The sequence below is a fragment of the Notolepis coatsorum genome (assembly GCF_963971535.1).
Source record: "Notolepis coatsorum genome assembly, chromosome: 18".
NCBI classification, from domain to species: domain Eukaryota; kingdom Metazoa; phylum Chordata; class Actinopteri; order Aulopiformes; family Paralepididae; genus Notolepis; species Notolepis coatsorum.
In genome coordinates this window covers 84,735,452-84,748,572 of record NC_140182.1, presented here as the reverse complement: position 1 = coordinate 84,748,572, position 13,121 = coordinate 84,735,452, and the positions used below count along the sequence as shown (strand labels likewise).

Here is a 13,121-nt window from a genome sequence, read left to right as displayed (position 1 = left end):
TAGACACAATCCAGACATTGCTTTTCAAGATATCTTGTTCTGAGCTTGGCCTGATGGCTAGAGAAAAGGTCATGGGGTCACCAAAATCAAGAGATTTCTTCCTCTTGGGGTCATTAATGTGCACAGCAAATGTTATAGCCATTCTTTAATTCATTTTCAAAATGATCATAAATGTGCACTGCAGATTGCATGGCAATCCAGCCATTACTTGTATAGATAAGTCATGGACAGACTTTGGCCTGATGGTGGCGCTAGAGGAATGGTCATGGGGTTCTTCCTGATCTGACAATTTTGAAAAGGTTGTGCGGTGATGGACATTGTGGATTTTTTATATGAAACATATCAGGAGAGTGCACTGTATATTCCCTATGGGAGAATGTTCATTTTGTGATAAATTTGGACACATAAAATAAATAGCAGTTTTCTTGTATATTTTACAAAAGGCATTGTGCCCGATCAACTTCACAACAAGACTGTGGACCACAAAGCTCCAATGGATCATTTAATTTCTACTGCATTATAAAAGGTGTAAATTAAGCAAATGAGACTGTTTGTACGGATGCCACTAAAAACTATTTTGTAATACTTGTGTTATATTTACATAGATATTTATCAAAATAAATTAATTGTATCATAACAAACCACTGAGTCAGCCTATTATTTTATTCAAATGTGTAAAGAGAATTAAGGGGGGGGGGTGATATATTTGCATAGACTGCATCTATAGATAATACAGTCAGTTGTACTCAGTGTGTAACAGTACCAGACTGGTTAATCTTTTGTGTATGACAGAATACAATACATGACTCATTCAAGCCACTGCATACAGATTTGCTATACATAACATGCTAACATACATAACATGATAGCTATATGGCCTGTGGTGAACATAACATGATACTGTAGCTATAGGGCCTGTGGTGAAGTTATTTTAGTTGTTTCACACTATACTATGACATATACAGTATAAGTGTGTGTATTATAGGAAGTGGATATATATATTTAATTTTAACATTGTAGCCTATTAAACAAGAACATACAGTAGAGGGGCTTATACTCCTTGCAACATTATGTTGTCTAACCATTCTGCTCAGAAGAATAAAGACAAACAAACATTGCATTTGGATCAGTGATTGATTAGAACAATAAAAGTAGATGAGCACCATAGGTGGTTTGTACCCGATACAGGGCCCATACCCTGAAACTCCAAAAGAACTTCGAAACCAGATACCATATAACTCTAATCTTATTTAAACAGTGTTTTGGACATAGCCATACATTGTAATCTATATTAGTCTTTCCTGGTGTGTGGAAATGTTTGTCTTAGCTGTCTTACAGTATATCACCAGCTACTGTAGGATGTCACTGTTGAACTATGTTTGTTGTCAAGTTAAATAATGCCGCACAAACCCATAAATCATTCCATTTCAGGTTGTTTACTTGCTGTAGTTGTGGTTTTCAATGTAAAGTACACATCAAGGTTAATATTTTCACCTGAATAAATACAGGCTAATATGTCATTAAAATGTCCCTGAAGACTATTTGCACTAAATCCTGATCCCGTTCTCTCTTTCTCCCACTTATTCCTGGGAAAGAATGGCAGGATTCCTTCCGACATGGAGCTGTTGCCAAATAAAGGACAGACCTTGAGAGTTGGTCAAGAGCTCAATCTAAGAAGTTGTCTCTTCCTAGGGTTAGGGTTAGACAACGGATATTGTCCCCTGTAGGATTAAGAGTGAGGCTGGAGAAAATACCTTTCAGTATTCAGCACCTATACAATGAAACCAGCTACCATCTCAGATAAAATAAATTGTCACGATTAGGCATTTTAAAAGAGCAGTGAAGGGATGGTTGCCTAGCCGCCTGCACATTTTAAACTGAAGCATTTTATTTTGTATAGTGTTGTTTTATATTGTATTGTAAGAGTTTTATGTATTTTTTATCTTAAGTGTTTACTTTTGTTTTAATGTGTTTTCTGTACCTTGCTGAGACCTACCTGTGCCGACTATTGCTGTGACAGACGAGGACCACAATGGAAATAAGTATCTGACTTTATTGTTTGATAATTCCTCAAACAATGCAATGCATGTGATGGTTGTGGCCCAATTGGGTTTTAAATCCTGTGTGTATTTTTAACATCTATCATTCAACAGCGCCACATCACAGAAGTCGATTCCAGAGATTGTAGGCTACTCAGATGGAGTCACTTGATAGCTACAGGGTGTGACTTTATCCTGAACGTTAGCTTCTGCCTATGGTTGGAGCGGCACAGCTGCAAGTATTTTCTCAGGGGCTTTGGGGACAGTCCTCTGTGAGGATTATCACTTCCTCTCTGTACGTACATGGACGTTTTTAGCCACAGAGTACTGTCAGGGCAGGTATGCAGACAGGCACTGGGAGAAGGAATGTTAAGAGGGTAAAAACACAGTTTCCTTATTCAGATCCTGATTACAGCCTTCAAGGACATGGGCCTGTGCTCTCAGGCTTACTACAAAGTCCCCCTCTGGACAAAATGAGCTCTGTATTGTATGGCAGTGAGCCGGGCAATGGTCTATAACTCTGCTTGAGCTATTACCTAATGCGTCACTTCTATTAGTGTCGTGTAGCAAGCTTGTTTATTCATTCAAAGTCAAGTGATATATAGTGCTGCCCCCATTGCGTCGATTAATAGACCTATCTCAAACTCTGCCCTTTCCTTGATCATCCAATCACAACTGTTGCTTTGTCCGAAGTAAGCAACAGTTGTGATTGGAGGACCAAGGAAAGAGGGCGGTCAACCGATGAAGCGATTAGTTTGGTTTTTTTTATTATTGCAAAACAAAATTATTAAAAGTCAGTACTCAACACACAATGCATAATGAAACTAACAATTAAGATGGCTAAAATGACATACAAGCACAGAAACAGAAAGCAAAAAAAAGTATATAATAATACTTTACAGTATACAGTGTATAACCAACGAAATTACCAATTATACCAATGTCTTATACAGGATATACCCCTAATACCTGTTATCTAAAACCCTACACACATATGCTCCAGCTCGAACCCCCCCCCCTCCCGGACCCCTCTTTGGATAGTACCTCCATTATCCCTCGCTCCTAACCAGACACTACCATTATAAGCTAGCTTTTATTTTCTCCACCACTTCTAACCACATTGACATTTTGGATTCATTGAGACCCAGAATTCTTGCTGTAGATATTTCTTGATAAAACACATCGAGATATGTAAGAAACCAAACTTTCCGGCACATACTTTCCGGTTGAAACCAGCGTGATGCGATCAGCTTTTTCGCTACTGTGATACCCGATAAAACCAATCTCTTTAGCTGTGGATTTACTGCAAACTCAAAAACATCATTCAATAGTAATACAGAGGGGTGTACAGGTATATTCCAAGATACGAGTTTTGATAATTGTTGGGTCACATCTTTCCAAAAAGCCTTAACTGGTGGGCAGTCCCAATACATGTGCATAAATGTCCCTTCGTCTCCATTTGTACATTGGGAGCATTTGGAGTCTTGTTTAAGACCCATTCTGTTCAGTCTTATAGGAGTCAAGTATGTCCTGTGAATATAGTTAAGATTGATTTGTTGATGGTCCGGGTTCATTGATGTAAGTCGGACATTTGCCCATGCTCCTTGCCAATCAAAGTCACTTTCCAGGTCTGGTATATCCCTCCTCCAGACAGAGTCTAGTTGGAGGGTTTCATATGAGGACGTTAGTAATTGATGATAAAAACCTGAAACAAAACCTCTCGATGTCTCTCTTTCATAGAATAATTTGTGGTATCTGTGGTGTTCAATTGGTATGTCTAATGGAACACCGTGAGACTTCAAACATAGCCGTAACTGTATGTAAAAAAGCCATGTGGACTTGGTGAGATTAAATTTTGTGCATATTTCTCCATAACTACAAAAACCCTGGTTATTAAAAATATCCCCTAATGAGTGTATGCCTTGCTCTTCCCATATAGGGAATCTTATAGGTCGTTTTTCAATTAAGAGTGCATTGTTATTGAATAAGGGAGTGTGATTGTGCCATTTTTGTGGGTTAGGATATTTTTTTTGTGTTTCACGCCATATCCGGATCGCATGGGTAATTATGGGGCCAAATTTCCGTTCACAGTGCTTGATTGGTAGTTTAGTGTATGCTATGTCCTTCAGTCTATGTGGCGCTACTATGTTTTCTTCCAATTTTCTCCAGGACACTAATGCTTGGGGATCAAACCATGTTGTCAATGGTCTTAATGTGTACGCCTTAAAATAGTGGAAAAAATCTGGAAATGCCATGCCACCGTCTGCTTTATTTCTCTGTGCGGTGGATCTTTTTATATGTGGTGGTTTGTTATTCCAAATAAATTTGTATGTGGAGGAGTGTAATCTTTTCCAGTAACCCTCTGGAGGGGGTAACGGTAGCATTGAACTGAAGAAGTTGATTCTAGGTAGTACATCCATCTTAACTATTGATATCCTTGCCTGTACTGAGTTTTTAAGTTTTGCCCACCTATCAAGGTCGTCTTTGATTTTGTTTTGGATTTTTGTGTAATTGTGCTTCACCGTTTGTCTTATGGTGGGGAATATTTCCACTCCCAAGCATCTAAAATGTTTTACCATAGGTATCTCACCTGGGAGGGTTATATCTTTTTTTGCAGGGGTGTTAAGTGGAAGGAAAGCCGACTTCGGCCAATTTATCTTAAATCCCGATAAATCACCAAAGTTCTCAATCAACTTGAGTAGATGAGGCAATGTGGTGTTGGGGCTTTGCATGAACAATATTACGTTGTCCGCATATAAACTAATTTTATGTTGTGTGCCCTTGATTACGATTGGTTCTATGGATTGGGATTGTCTTATATATTGTGCTAAAGGCTCTAATGATAGATCGAATAGTCCGGGACTATTAGGGACCGTTAGTAGTTTTTTTTATGTTTTTTTTTCATGCTGAATGAGTAAACACTGAAATTCGATAAACACATACTCTGGTAAGTACTATTGGAAGAGGTGCTTCTGCATGACTGCACAAAGTGGGAAATACAATTTTACAGATTTGTCGACGAAATCAACTAATCGATAAGTCGACTAAAATCCTACGACTATTTGTCGACTAAGAGTTTCTTTAGTTGAGGACAGCCCTAGGGCTATCATGGCCACTTCCTCACACCAGGCCAGGTATGACATCAGTGTTTTACTCTGACACAGAGAGGTTTGATTCTCTGCCCAAATCCCGACTGGGCCCAATCCAACCCACTGGGTTCCAGTCAGGTTGTAATGTCTCTAAATCCCCCCAGCTTGAATTGGGTCGGGTTCATGCCAATTATTATTATTATTATTTTTTTTTACATATTACATGTTCCAACATAAATATTGGCCAGAATATTTTGTATGAGGGTCATCATTTAGACATGATTAACATGCTTTTTGTGCTTTTCAAAGCAATAGAAATACAGTAATCACCATTTCAGCCAAATTGGAGCAAGTCAGTATTTTCAGCTGTAACACCTTAACTCTTTCTGCGCCAAACACGAGAATTCTCATGTTTCAAATCCAACCGTTGAGCGCCAAAAACGAGATTTGCGCATACGCTGCACAAAACACACTTTATCTCACGATCTAGAAAACCAGCCTGGATTATTTTGAAACAGGGTGATGTTTACTGTGGTATAGCGCACAAACAAAGGGATGTAGAAATGAACTGTTTCATCCCTGTTGTACTATAAATAGTGTCTGTCAAATGAGCCCTACTATTGTCTCCATAGCTATAATATAGAATATACGATGGGTCCGCAAATATCGTGAAAATGGTCAATAACGCTGGCGCCAGGGAGTAAAGATGTGAAAACAGCGTGGCAGTCAATGAGTTAAAATGGGCTTTCTTTCCTACGCAGCACGACTCAATGGGAGGTGTTGTTTGAACACTCGAGCTCTACCCCCAAAATGACACCTTAACTCCACAAATTCACCATGGTGGACTTATAAGCCACCTGTCTTCTTACTTCACTAGCTGCCTGCTTCAACACCTATGCCTTTTGACTGCAGTGACAAGGCTATCACAAATTGGCCTAGAAAGAAACATGTTGTATGTTTGAAATAAAGTTTTTTTTTATAATAATAAAATAATAAAGTATTATTTATTTACATCCTAGTCATTTCTAGATCTGTGTTACTTAAATCAAGTTCAAGTTTCTTTATTAGTTGTCATACAAAAATACAGAATACTTTTATATGAAATGCTTTTTTTTTTACTGTTGGTGTTTCATCACCTGCACATGGCACCGCTGATAGTAGAGACCAGTGGTAGAGACTATACGCATAAACGCCTCTCAGTCATGACTGTAACATCAGGATATTGCCACCATGGGGTACTGTAATAGACATATTGCTGATGATGACACTACACCACAGCGTACCAGCAGGCGTTTCTGTCAGACTCCATAAACAGTGTAGTCACCATCATGTGCTTGTTATTTTTGGAGTGGGGTGCCAGTCAAGCTTCGGCAGGATATTAGTAGGAGATTGTATGATTCCTGCATGGGGTCTGACGCATTTAGGTACTGATTTGGCCTAATTGTCAACTTATATTTAAAGCCACAATAATGATTTTCTGACGACTAGCGGGCAGCATGGAGCCACTCTAAACAACCCCTTCCTTTCTCCCAAAAGGAAAGCCTCGTCTTGTTTCACCAAAGTTCTCATTTTAAGTATAAAAGATTTGCTGAAAAAATACTTCTTAAATGCATAGGTTTGGTCATGAAAGGTTTTGTATGTAAAAATGGTAGAAAATAGTTATTGCAGCTTTAGCCTAATTTAAAATCTGGTGCTGCTCCATAGACGTGGATGGGGAACTGACTTTGTGGAGCCATTAAATAAGCTCATAGACTCACATGATGTTTACATTTTGGAGACCTCATTCAGCCCCCTATCGCAGCCCCTGAACTGTGGAACAGCATCCCCACCTCCATTAGGCTCGCCCCCTCGATAGATGCCTTCAAATCCAGGCTCAAAACCCACTTCTACCTACTATAGATGTAGCAGTACTGTCTATCTGTATGTCGTGTATGTCATATATGTTATGATGAATTGAAAATGGGGGACCCTGATGTAAACAAGACGAAATTCTTTCTCTGGTCTGCATCCCCTTAACAATTGTGTGTATTGAGCTGTACCCATTCTGCAATCTGTTAATAAAGTTTTCAATCAATCAATCAATCAATCAAACCAAACATGACACATGCCTTTTTTTTTTTTTTTTACTATGATAGGGAAGAGAGGTGTAATGTTTTGTGGGATTCGGCCACATGGTGGCATCATTCACAACAATTATAATGATAGACCTGAAAATTGAATGTGTCATACTGATAGTTGTTGTTGTTGGCCAGTGCCGCAAATATATACCAATCGGCCATGTGGTGGAGCTATAATCAAAGGTCAAAATTTACAACTTTGACTATGTACATAACACCTACTCTAACTTACAGACACCATACATCTGATTGACGCAAGACTTCAGATAGCAAGGTGTACAACCTTGCTAGTAGATAACTGCATGATGATAACAGTTACCAGTGCTCAGGTTGAAGCGGATATCAAGGCAGCAAGTAACAGCTTGGTCGCAGTTTTATCAAGTATCTTTGTGTTTTTCTTACAGTAACTGATTACATTTACCTTTTTGTTATCATATAACAGGTAATTTGTTACTCAGCTATTCTAAGCTAAAGCTCTATTCAAAAAGTTTGAAATAATAGATAGCCCATGTTACTCTCAGGAATGATTATTCTTTCAAATAAAGCTTGGACTCTGACCAGACTTTCAGGGAACGCCTCTCATTGGCTTGTCAGGTCAGATTTATTTGTATAGTCTAATAAATGTCTCAATGGGCTTCACAGGCACACAATGCAACAACACCACTAGAGAAGATAAGGAAAAAAACGAAAAAAGGCTTGCCTTCAGGCGGTTTAGGAGGGCTCCCCACCCTCCAGAACATTTACAACAAGCGTTGCATGGGCAAGGCGAAGAGAATCATTAAAGACTCCAGTCACCCGAACAACTGCCTCTTTGAACTGCTGCGGTCAGGCAAGCAATACCGGAGTCTCAAGGCGAGCACAGAAAGACTCAGAAGAAGCTTCTATCCCCAGGCCATCAGGCTGCTAAACGAACAATGAATGAACACTACACAACAACAACCACCAAACGCACATAGCACACACATCCACACGCACACACTCACTTTAAACAAACACACTGTAGCACCCACTCCACACACTTTATAGCACACACCCACTTTAAACAAACACACTGTAGCACCCACTCCCCACACTTTATATTTATTGATGAAGGATTGCACTACAACTCGTACACCTTACTGTAAATTGTACCTAAATTGTACCTCATCCCATTTCTGCTTTGCACTATATAGTACTGTACATTAGTACACTGCATAGTATTGTATATTATATGGTAACTCAGAACATTGTACATATGTCTATACCGAACACTGTGACCTCATTTTCTTCTTCTAAAATTACATGCTATACTATGTTATTTGATACTATCTTGTCTAGCACAGTCTCTGGAGCGTAACAGTAAGAAGCATTTTGTATGAAAGTATTCTGTACTTCTGTATGACAACTATTAAAGAAACTTGAAACTTGAAACTTGAACTTGAAATTATGTACTTCATCTGTTTGATTGATTGATTGAAAACTTTATTAACAGATTGCAGAATGTGTACAATACAGTACAGCTCAATACACACAATTGTTAAGGGGATGCAGACCAGACTTTCATCTTGTTTACATCAGGGTCCCCCATTTGACTGTGAGGAAAGCCAAATGAGAATATTAAAGGAACCGAATCACTAATTCTTATGCTGACAGCATTTGTCCGCTGTTTTTTACCTTGTAAGAAAAGAACTAAAACATATATGTATAGCCTATGTATAGATAGAATATAAATTTTCCAGAATGTCCAGGGTTCGATTCCTGCTTGGGGACCAGGTTTCAATGATGTTACCCAGGTGGGGTATCTCCCAGGCCTTTCTGTGTGGAGATTGCATGTTCTCCCCGTGCTCGCAAGGGTGTCCCCCCCGATAAGATAAACCCAATGGAAAAACATGCACAACAATAGATCGCTAACGCTGTGGCGTCCTTGACGAAGACGGACAGGAGCACTTGGATTGGTCCCCTGGCGCGGCTCACGTTGACGCCTGTCTGCTCCCGGCTGCCCTTGGGGGGGAAGGACGACGGGATGGGTTAATCGCAGATACGAATTGCATGCATGCATCGCATGTGTGCCAATTGATGACCTCTGAGCAGGTCCTAAATTATTATTATTATTATTATTATTATTGTATATTATGTTTCCAAATCTACTACGGTTGAAGAGCCGGGAAAAACAAGCATAGATCTCATGTTTTTCTGAACGTATGTATATTTTATAAAGATGTGACAATAAAATAATCTTAATATGACAGATCCACAATAAAAGCAGTACCTCTCTTCCTGCTCATCAGTGTTGTCAACAAATTGCCAACCCTCAAGTACAAGTCGAGCGTCCTCAGTGTTCAAGCCCAGGGTCTGAGTCAAGGTCTTGTCTGAGTCAAATCCAAGTCAAGAAGGTTGTGACTGAATCCAGTCCCACATCCCCTTGTGTTTGACTCCAAGTCACAGTTTGAGTTCAAGTAATCAAGTGTCTGGATGTTATGGAAGTTACTGGAGAGAAGTTAGTAGCAGGGGTGCGTTGCTCATCATGGGACGGGGTCAACCGGCTCTGTGAGCAGAAGCAGAACCAGAACCACGCACGCGGCACATGCACGGATGTAGTCATCTACTACTAACTATTACTCTGTTGGTTTTAACATTTTGAAATGCCTTTACATTTGTAAATAACGCATTAGGAGTTGTCTAGGACTCAAAACCCAATATTTCAGACTTGTGACTTGCTTGAGACTTGCCTGTCATGACATGGAAATTGCCATTCTTGCCACTTGACTCAGAACAGAAGAACTTGACTTCGGACTTTGGTTCGACCTCTTTGATGTACAAGTAAGAGTTTATTCTATTCCAGTAGTAGGCAGTAATGAAACATTTTGGATGCCAATCGCCTCCAAAGAAAAACAAGAGAAAAAAGAAGAAGAAGACGACGAGGGCGTTTATGTTTCCAGGCCTCTGATTGGACGTTGGCCTGTCAATTCTGAAGCATGTTTTGTCAGAAACAAGCAATCAGCTCGCGCCGCCGGTATCCGAGTGGCGTCGGACGGGACTGCGGCTGAAGGAAGGGGAAGCAGCAGCAGCGGCGGTGCAGCGGCCAGTGCAATGGACCCCACGAACAATGTCGAGACAGGAGAGACTGAAGACGACCTGGAGACAGTATATATGCTCATTCCGACAGAGGCACCGTGCAAGAAGGAACAGGAGAAATTGTCAGGAGTCGTTAAAAACGTCCACAGAAAACTCCGCAGAAAATATCGAGAAGGTGAGAGCAGCCTCTGTGTTGCATAGCCTGCCCTGTCTGTCTGGCCTCGAGCAGACTCTGAATAACCAATGACTGAGATAACTTTAACCAACGAGACATGTCGGTCACTTTATCAAGTTAACTAGCGACCCAACTAACTAACCACTGGGTTTGTTTGCTTACTAACCGGGTTGATCGTGATCAGCTAACGCGTGACTGACTCGGGCCTAACGTTAACGTTGAACTGTGTGTTGTAACGTTAGCCGAGGTTAGCAGAGCAAAGCCACAGTTTCTCAAGTCTGGCCTGGAAAATACAGCAGATTTTTTTTATAAACTGTTAGCTGTGACCTGTGATATCATGCACATACTATTTGACAACTCTGTTCAATCAAAATTAGAACATGATCGACGCTCAACCAGAATCTGTAATGTCACCAAGAGATACACTTTTTAGCAGCAATATTGAATGGGAGATTTAAAAGTCGTCCCACCCCCCAATCAAAGAAGCTTGATTTCATTGTCTGGTCAGAAACATTAAACATTACTTATGCCCAGAAAGTCTTCATGGATGATGTAATAGTGTTGTCCTCCTATTAGTCAGAAGAGTATCTTCAGAAAGTCAAGTGTAACCTGATGACATCACATTATTAACTAGAGTTTTGAATTGATTGTTTCTTGAGACTATTCATGTGCACACAAATGTATATTAAACTATCATAGGAATAATGTATCTGTTTTAGGGTGGATTTTACACAGAAACCCTGAACTAACCTAAGCCAGCTAACGTGTGGTATTGGCTATTATAGGCTGATGACAAGTGAAAATAGGGTTTTGTTACTGGAAGAATTCTCCCAATATTCAAAATGTGTAACATCTCTGAATATTTGACACGTAAGATGTAATGGAGAAAATGGATTATGTCACAATCAGAATGGTCTAGGGTTATTATAATGTTCAGTAAAAGTAATAGATTATTATGTATCTGCCAATTGCTATTCCAACTGATTTTGGTCATTTAAGTCTTTTTCTGTTTTCACTCAGAACAAGATCAATATTAACACGCAGTAGTGTGTGTGCTACACACAATTAAAATGTACCTGACTGAAGTCTGATTACTTACGTGCCCCATGTGCCAGGCACGAAATCCACGAATACAAAGCAAGCTAGCTGATTTGAAAAAGCTTTCATCTGTTGTTGTCAAGCTCTGTGATCTCATAGTCCCTCCCTTTTTGGTGGGATGAAGGTTATAGTCTAGCATTGCCAGCAGATCTGAACCAGAATTTAAACCTCATTTGCGTATTAACTAATGTTAATAAAAAAAAAATGGTGGTATCAGCAAAAATCCATGGCAAAACTCTTACAGTAAGGCTTATAGCAGCGTTGCTCAAACTTGTATCGGACAGGCTAGATAGATTCCTTAACACATTGTGCGCCAACAATGAATAAACTCGTTTTTGGGATCAATATTTCATTTTTTTTCGCCATGGCATTCATAATTCATCCAGCCTCCCTCCGGGACTGCAGCTGGACCCTGTCTGATATTGCAACGCCTCAATACCGCCGCCTGGTGGATGTCGGGCGATTTACACTCCAAGCCAAACCGGAAGTGGCGCTCGGTGCATCGAGGAAATTCCTCCGGCAGTAATATTTTGTAGCGTGGATCTAGATACACACTTGAGTGCATGGGATCGCTTTCGAAGCGCAATAATCAATATGATTTCGGCGTTTATTGCGTCATACAAACGGGAAATGGATCTAGCAGATCGACGTCAAATAATTGGAATATTTTTCCTCCAGTCTCATCGGCGAACGGTAAGAGGAATATAATGTTATTTTCAGCCCGATTGTTTATTCATTTCAGGGCAATCCATCTGATCAACGTATCAACCCATAGTAAGAAAAGACGATACTGACGATCAAGGAATTATAAATGACCCCCCCCTTCTTCACGCATGATGAAGCATAATGTATACCGATCATATACATTTGAATTTTTTAATATAGTGTGTATAGGAAAGAAACACCAATCGATAATCTATCATATGCGTCAGGGCCTATAACTCGTGTTTTAGGAATTACTGCAGAAAACCTTAAAAACATACTTATATTCTCGACGGTACTAAGTAACACAACAATGTATTATTGAAAAAATATAACGTTCCCACATCCGGAACGATAGATACCCAATGTTGAATGGGCCATAGTAATGTCGATATAGCTATAATATTTAAAAAGTTATAGCCCTGCAAAGAAGGTAAACATCTCCATAGGGTTACAGCACTGGCAGACTGGGCATAAGGATGGGTACAATGCATGGCGGACAATGTGTTAAGCTTATACATTAATATTCAGTAGGGGGGGGGGAATCGCCAGTTTCATCACAATACAATACAATATCGATTCTTTGGACGTTTTGATATATTGAGCTTTAAACTTAAAATAACTAAGTTCCATTTTTTGGAACTCACAACCTAAAACCCCTCCCTACCTCCCTCTCCCAAACCGTTCTTACAACTATTTTTTACATTGCATGATCATGCGTACATTTATTATGTATTATATTTTATGTTTAAATATCAACATTATCTGGCCATCCTCAGTAAAAACTATCAATTCCTCTGACCTCATCTGGTCTTTCCAAAGACCAGAGATGGGAAGCCAATGCACA

General features: G+C 39.7%; 1 protein-coding gene across 1 annotated transcript in view; it reads left to right on the top strand.

Moving 5' to 3' along the window:
• Positions 1-10,284: 10,284 nt before the first annotated feature.
• samtor (S-adenosylmethionine sensor upstream of mTORC1) overlaps positions 10,285-13,121 on the top strand; it is a 29,869-nt gene continuing 27,032 nt past the window's right edge. Inside the window, exon 1 of the mRNA XM_084334909.1 lies at positions 10,285-10,474. Coding sequence (XP_084191035.1) covers positions 10,315-10,474 — 160 coding nt within the window. The 5' untranslated portion in view covers positions 10,285-10,314. The remainder of the gene's footprint in view (positions 10,475-13,121) is intronic.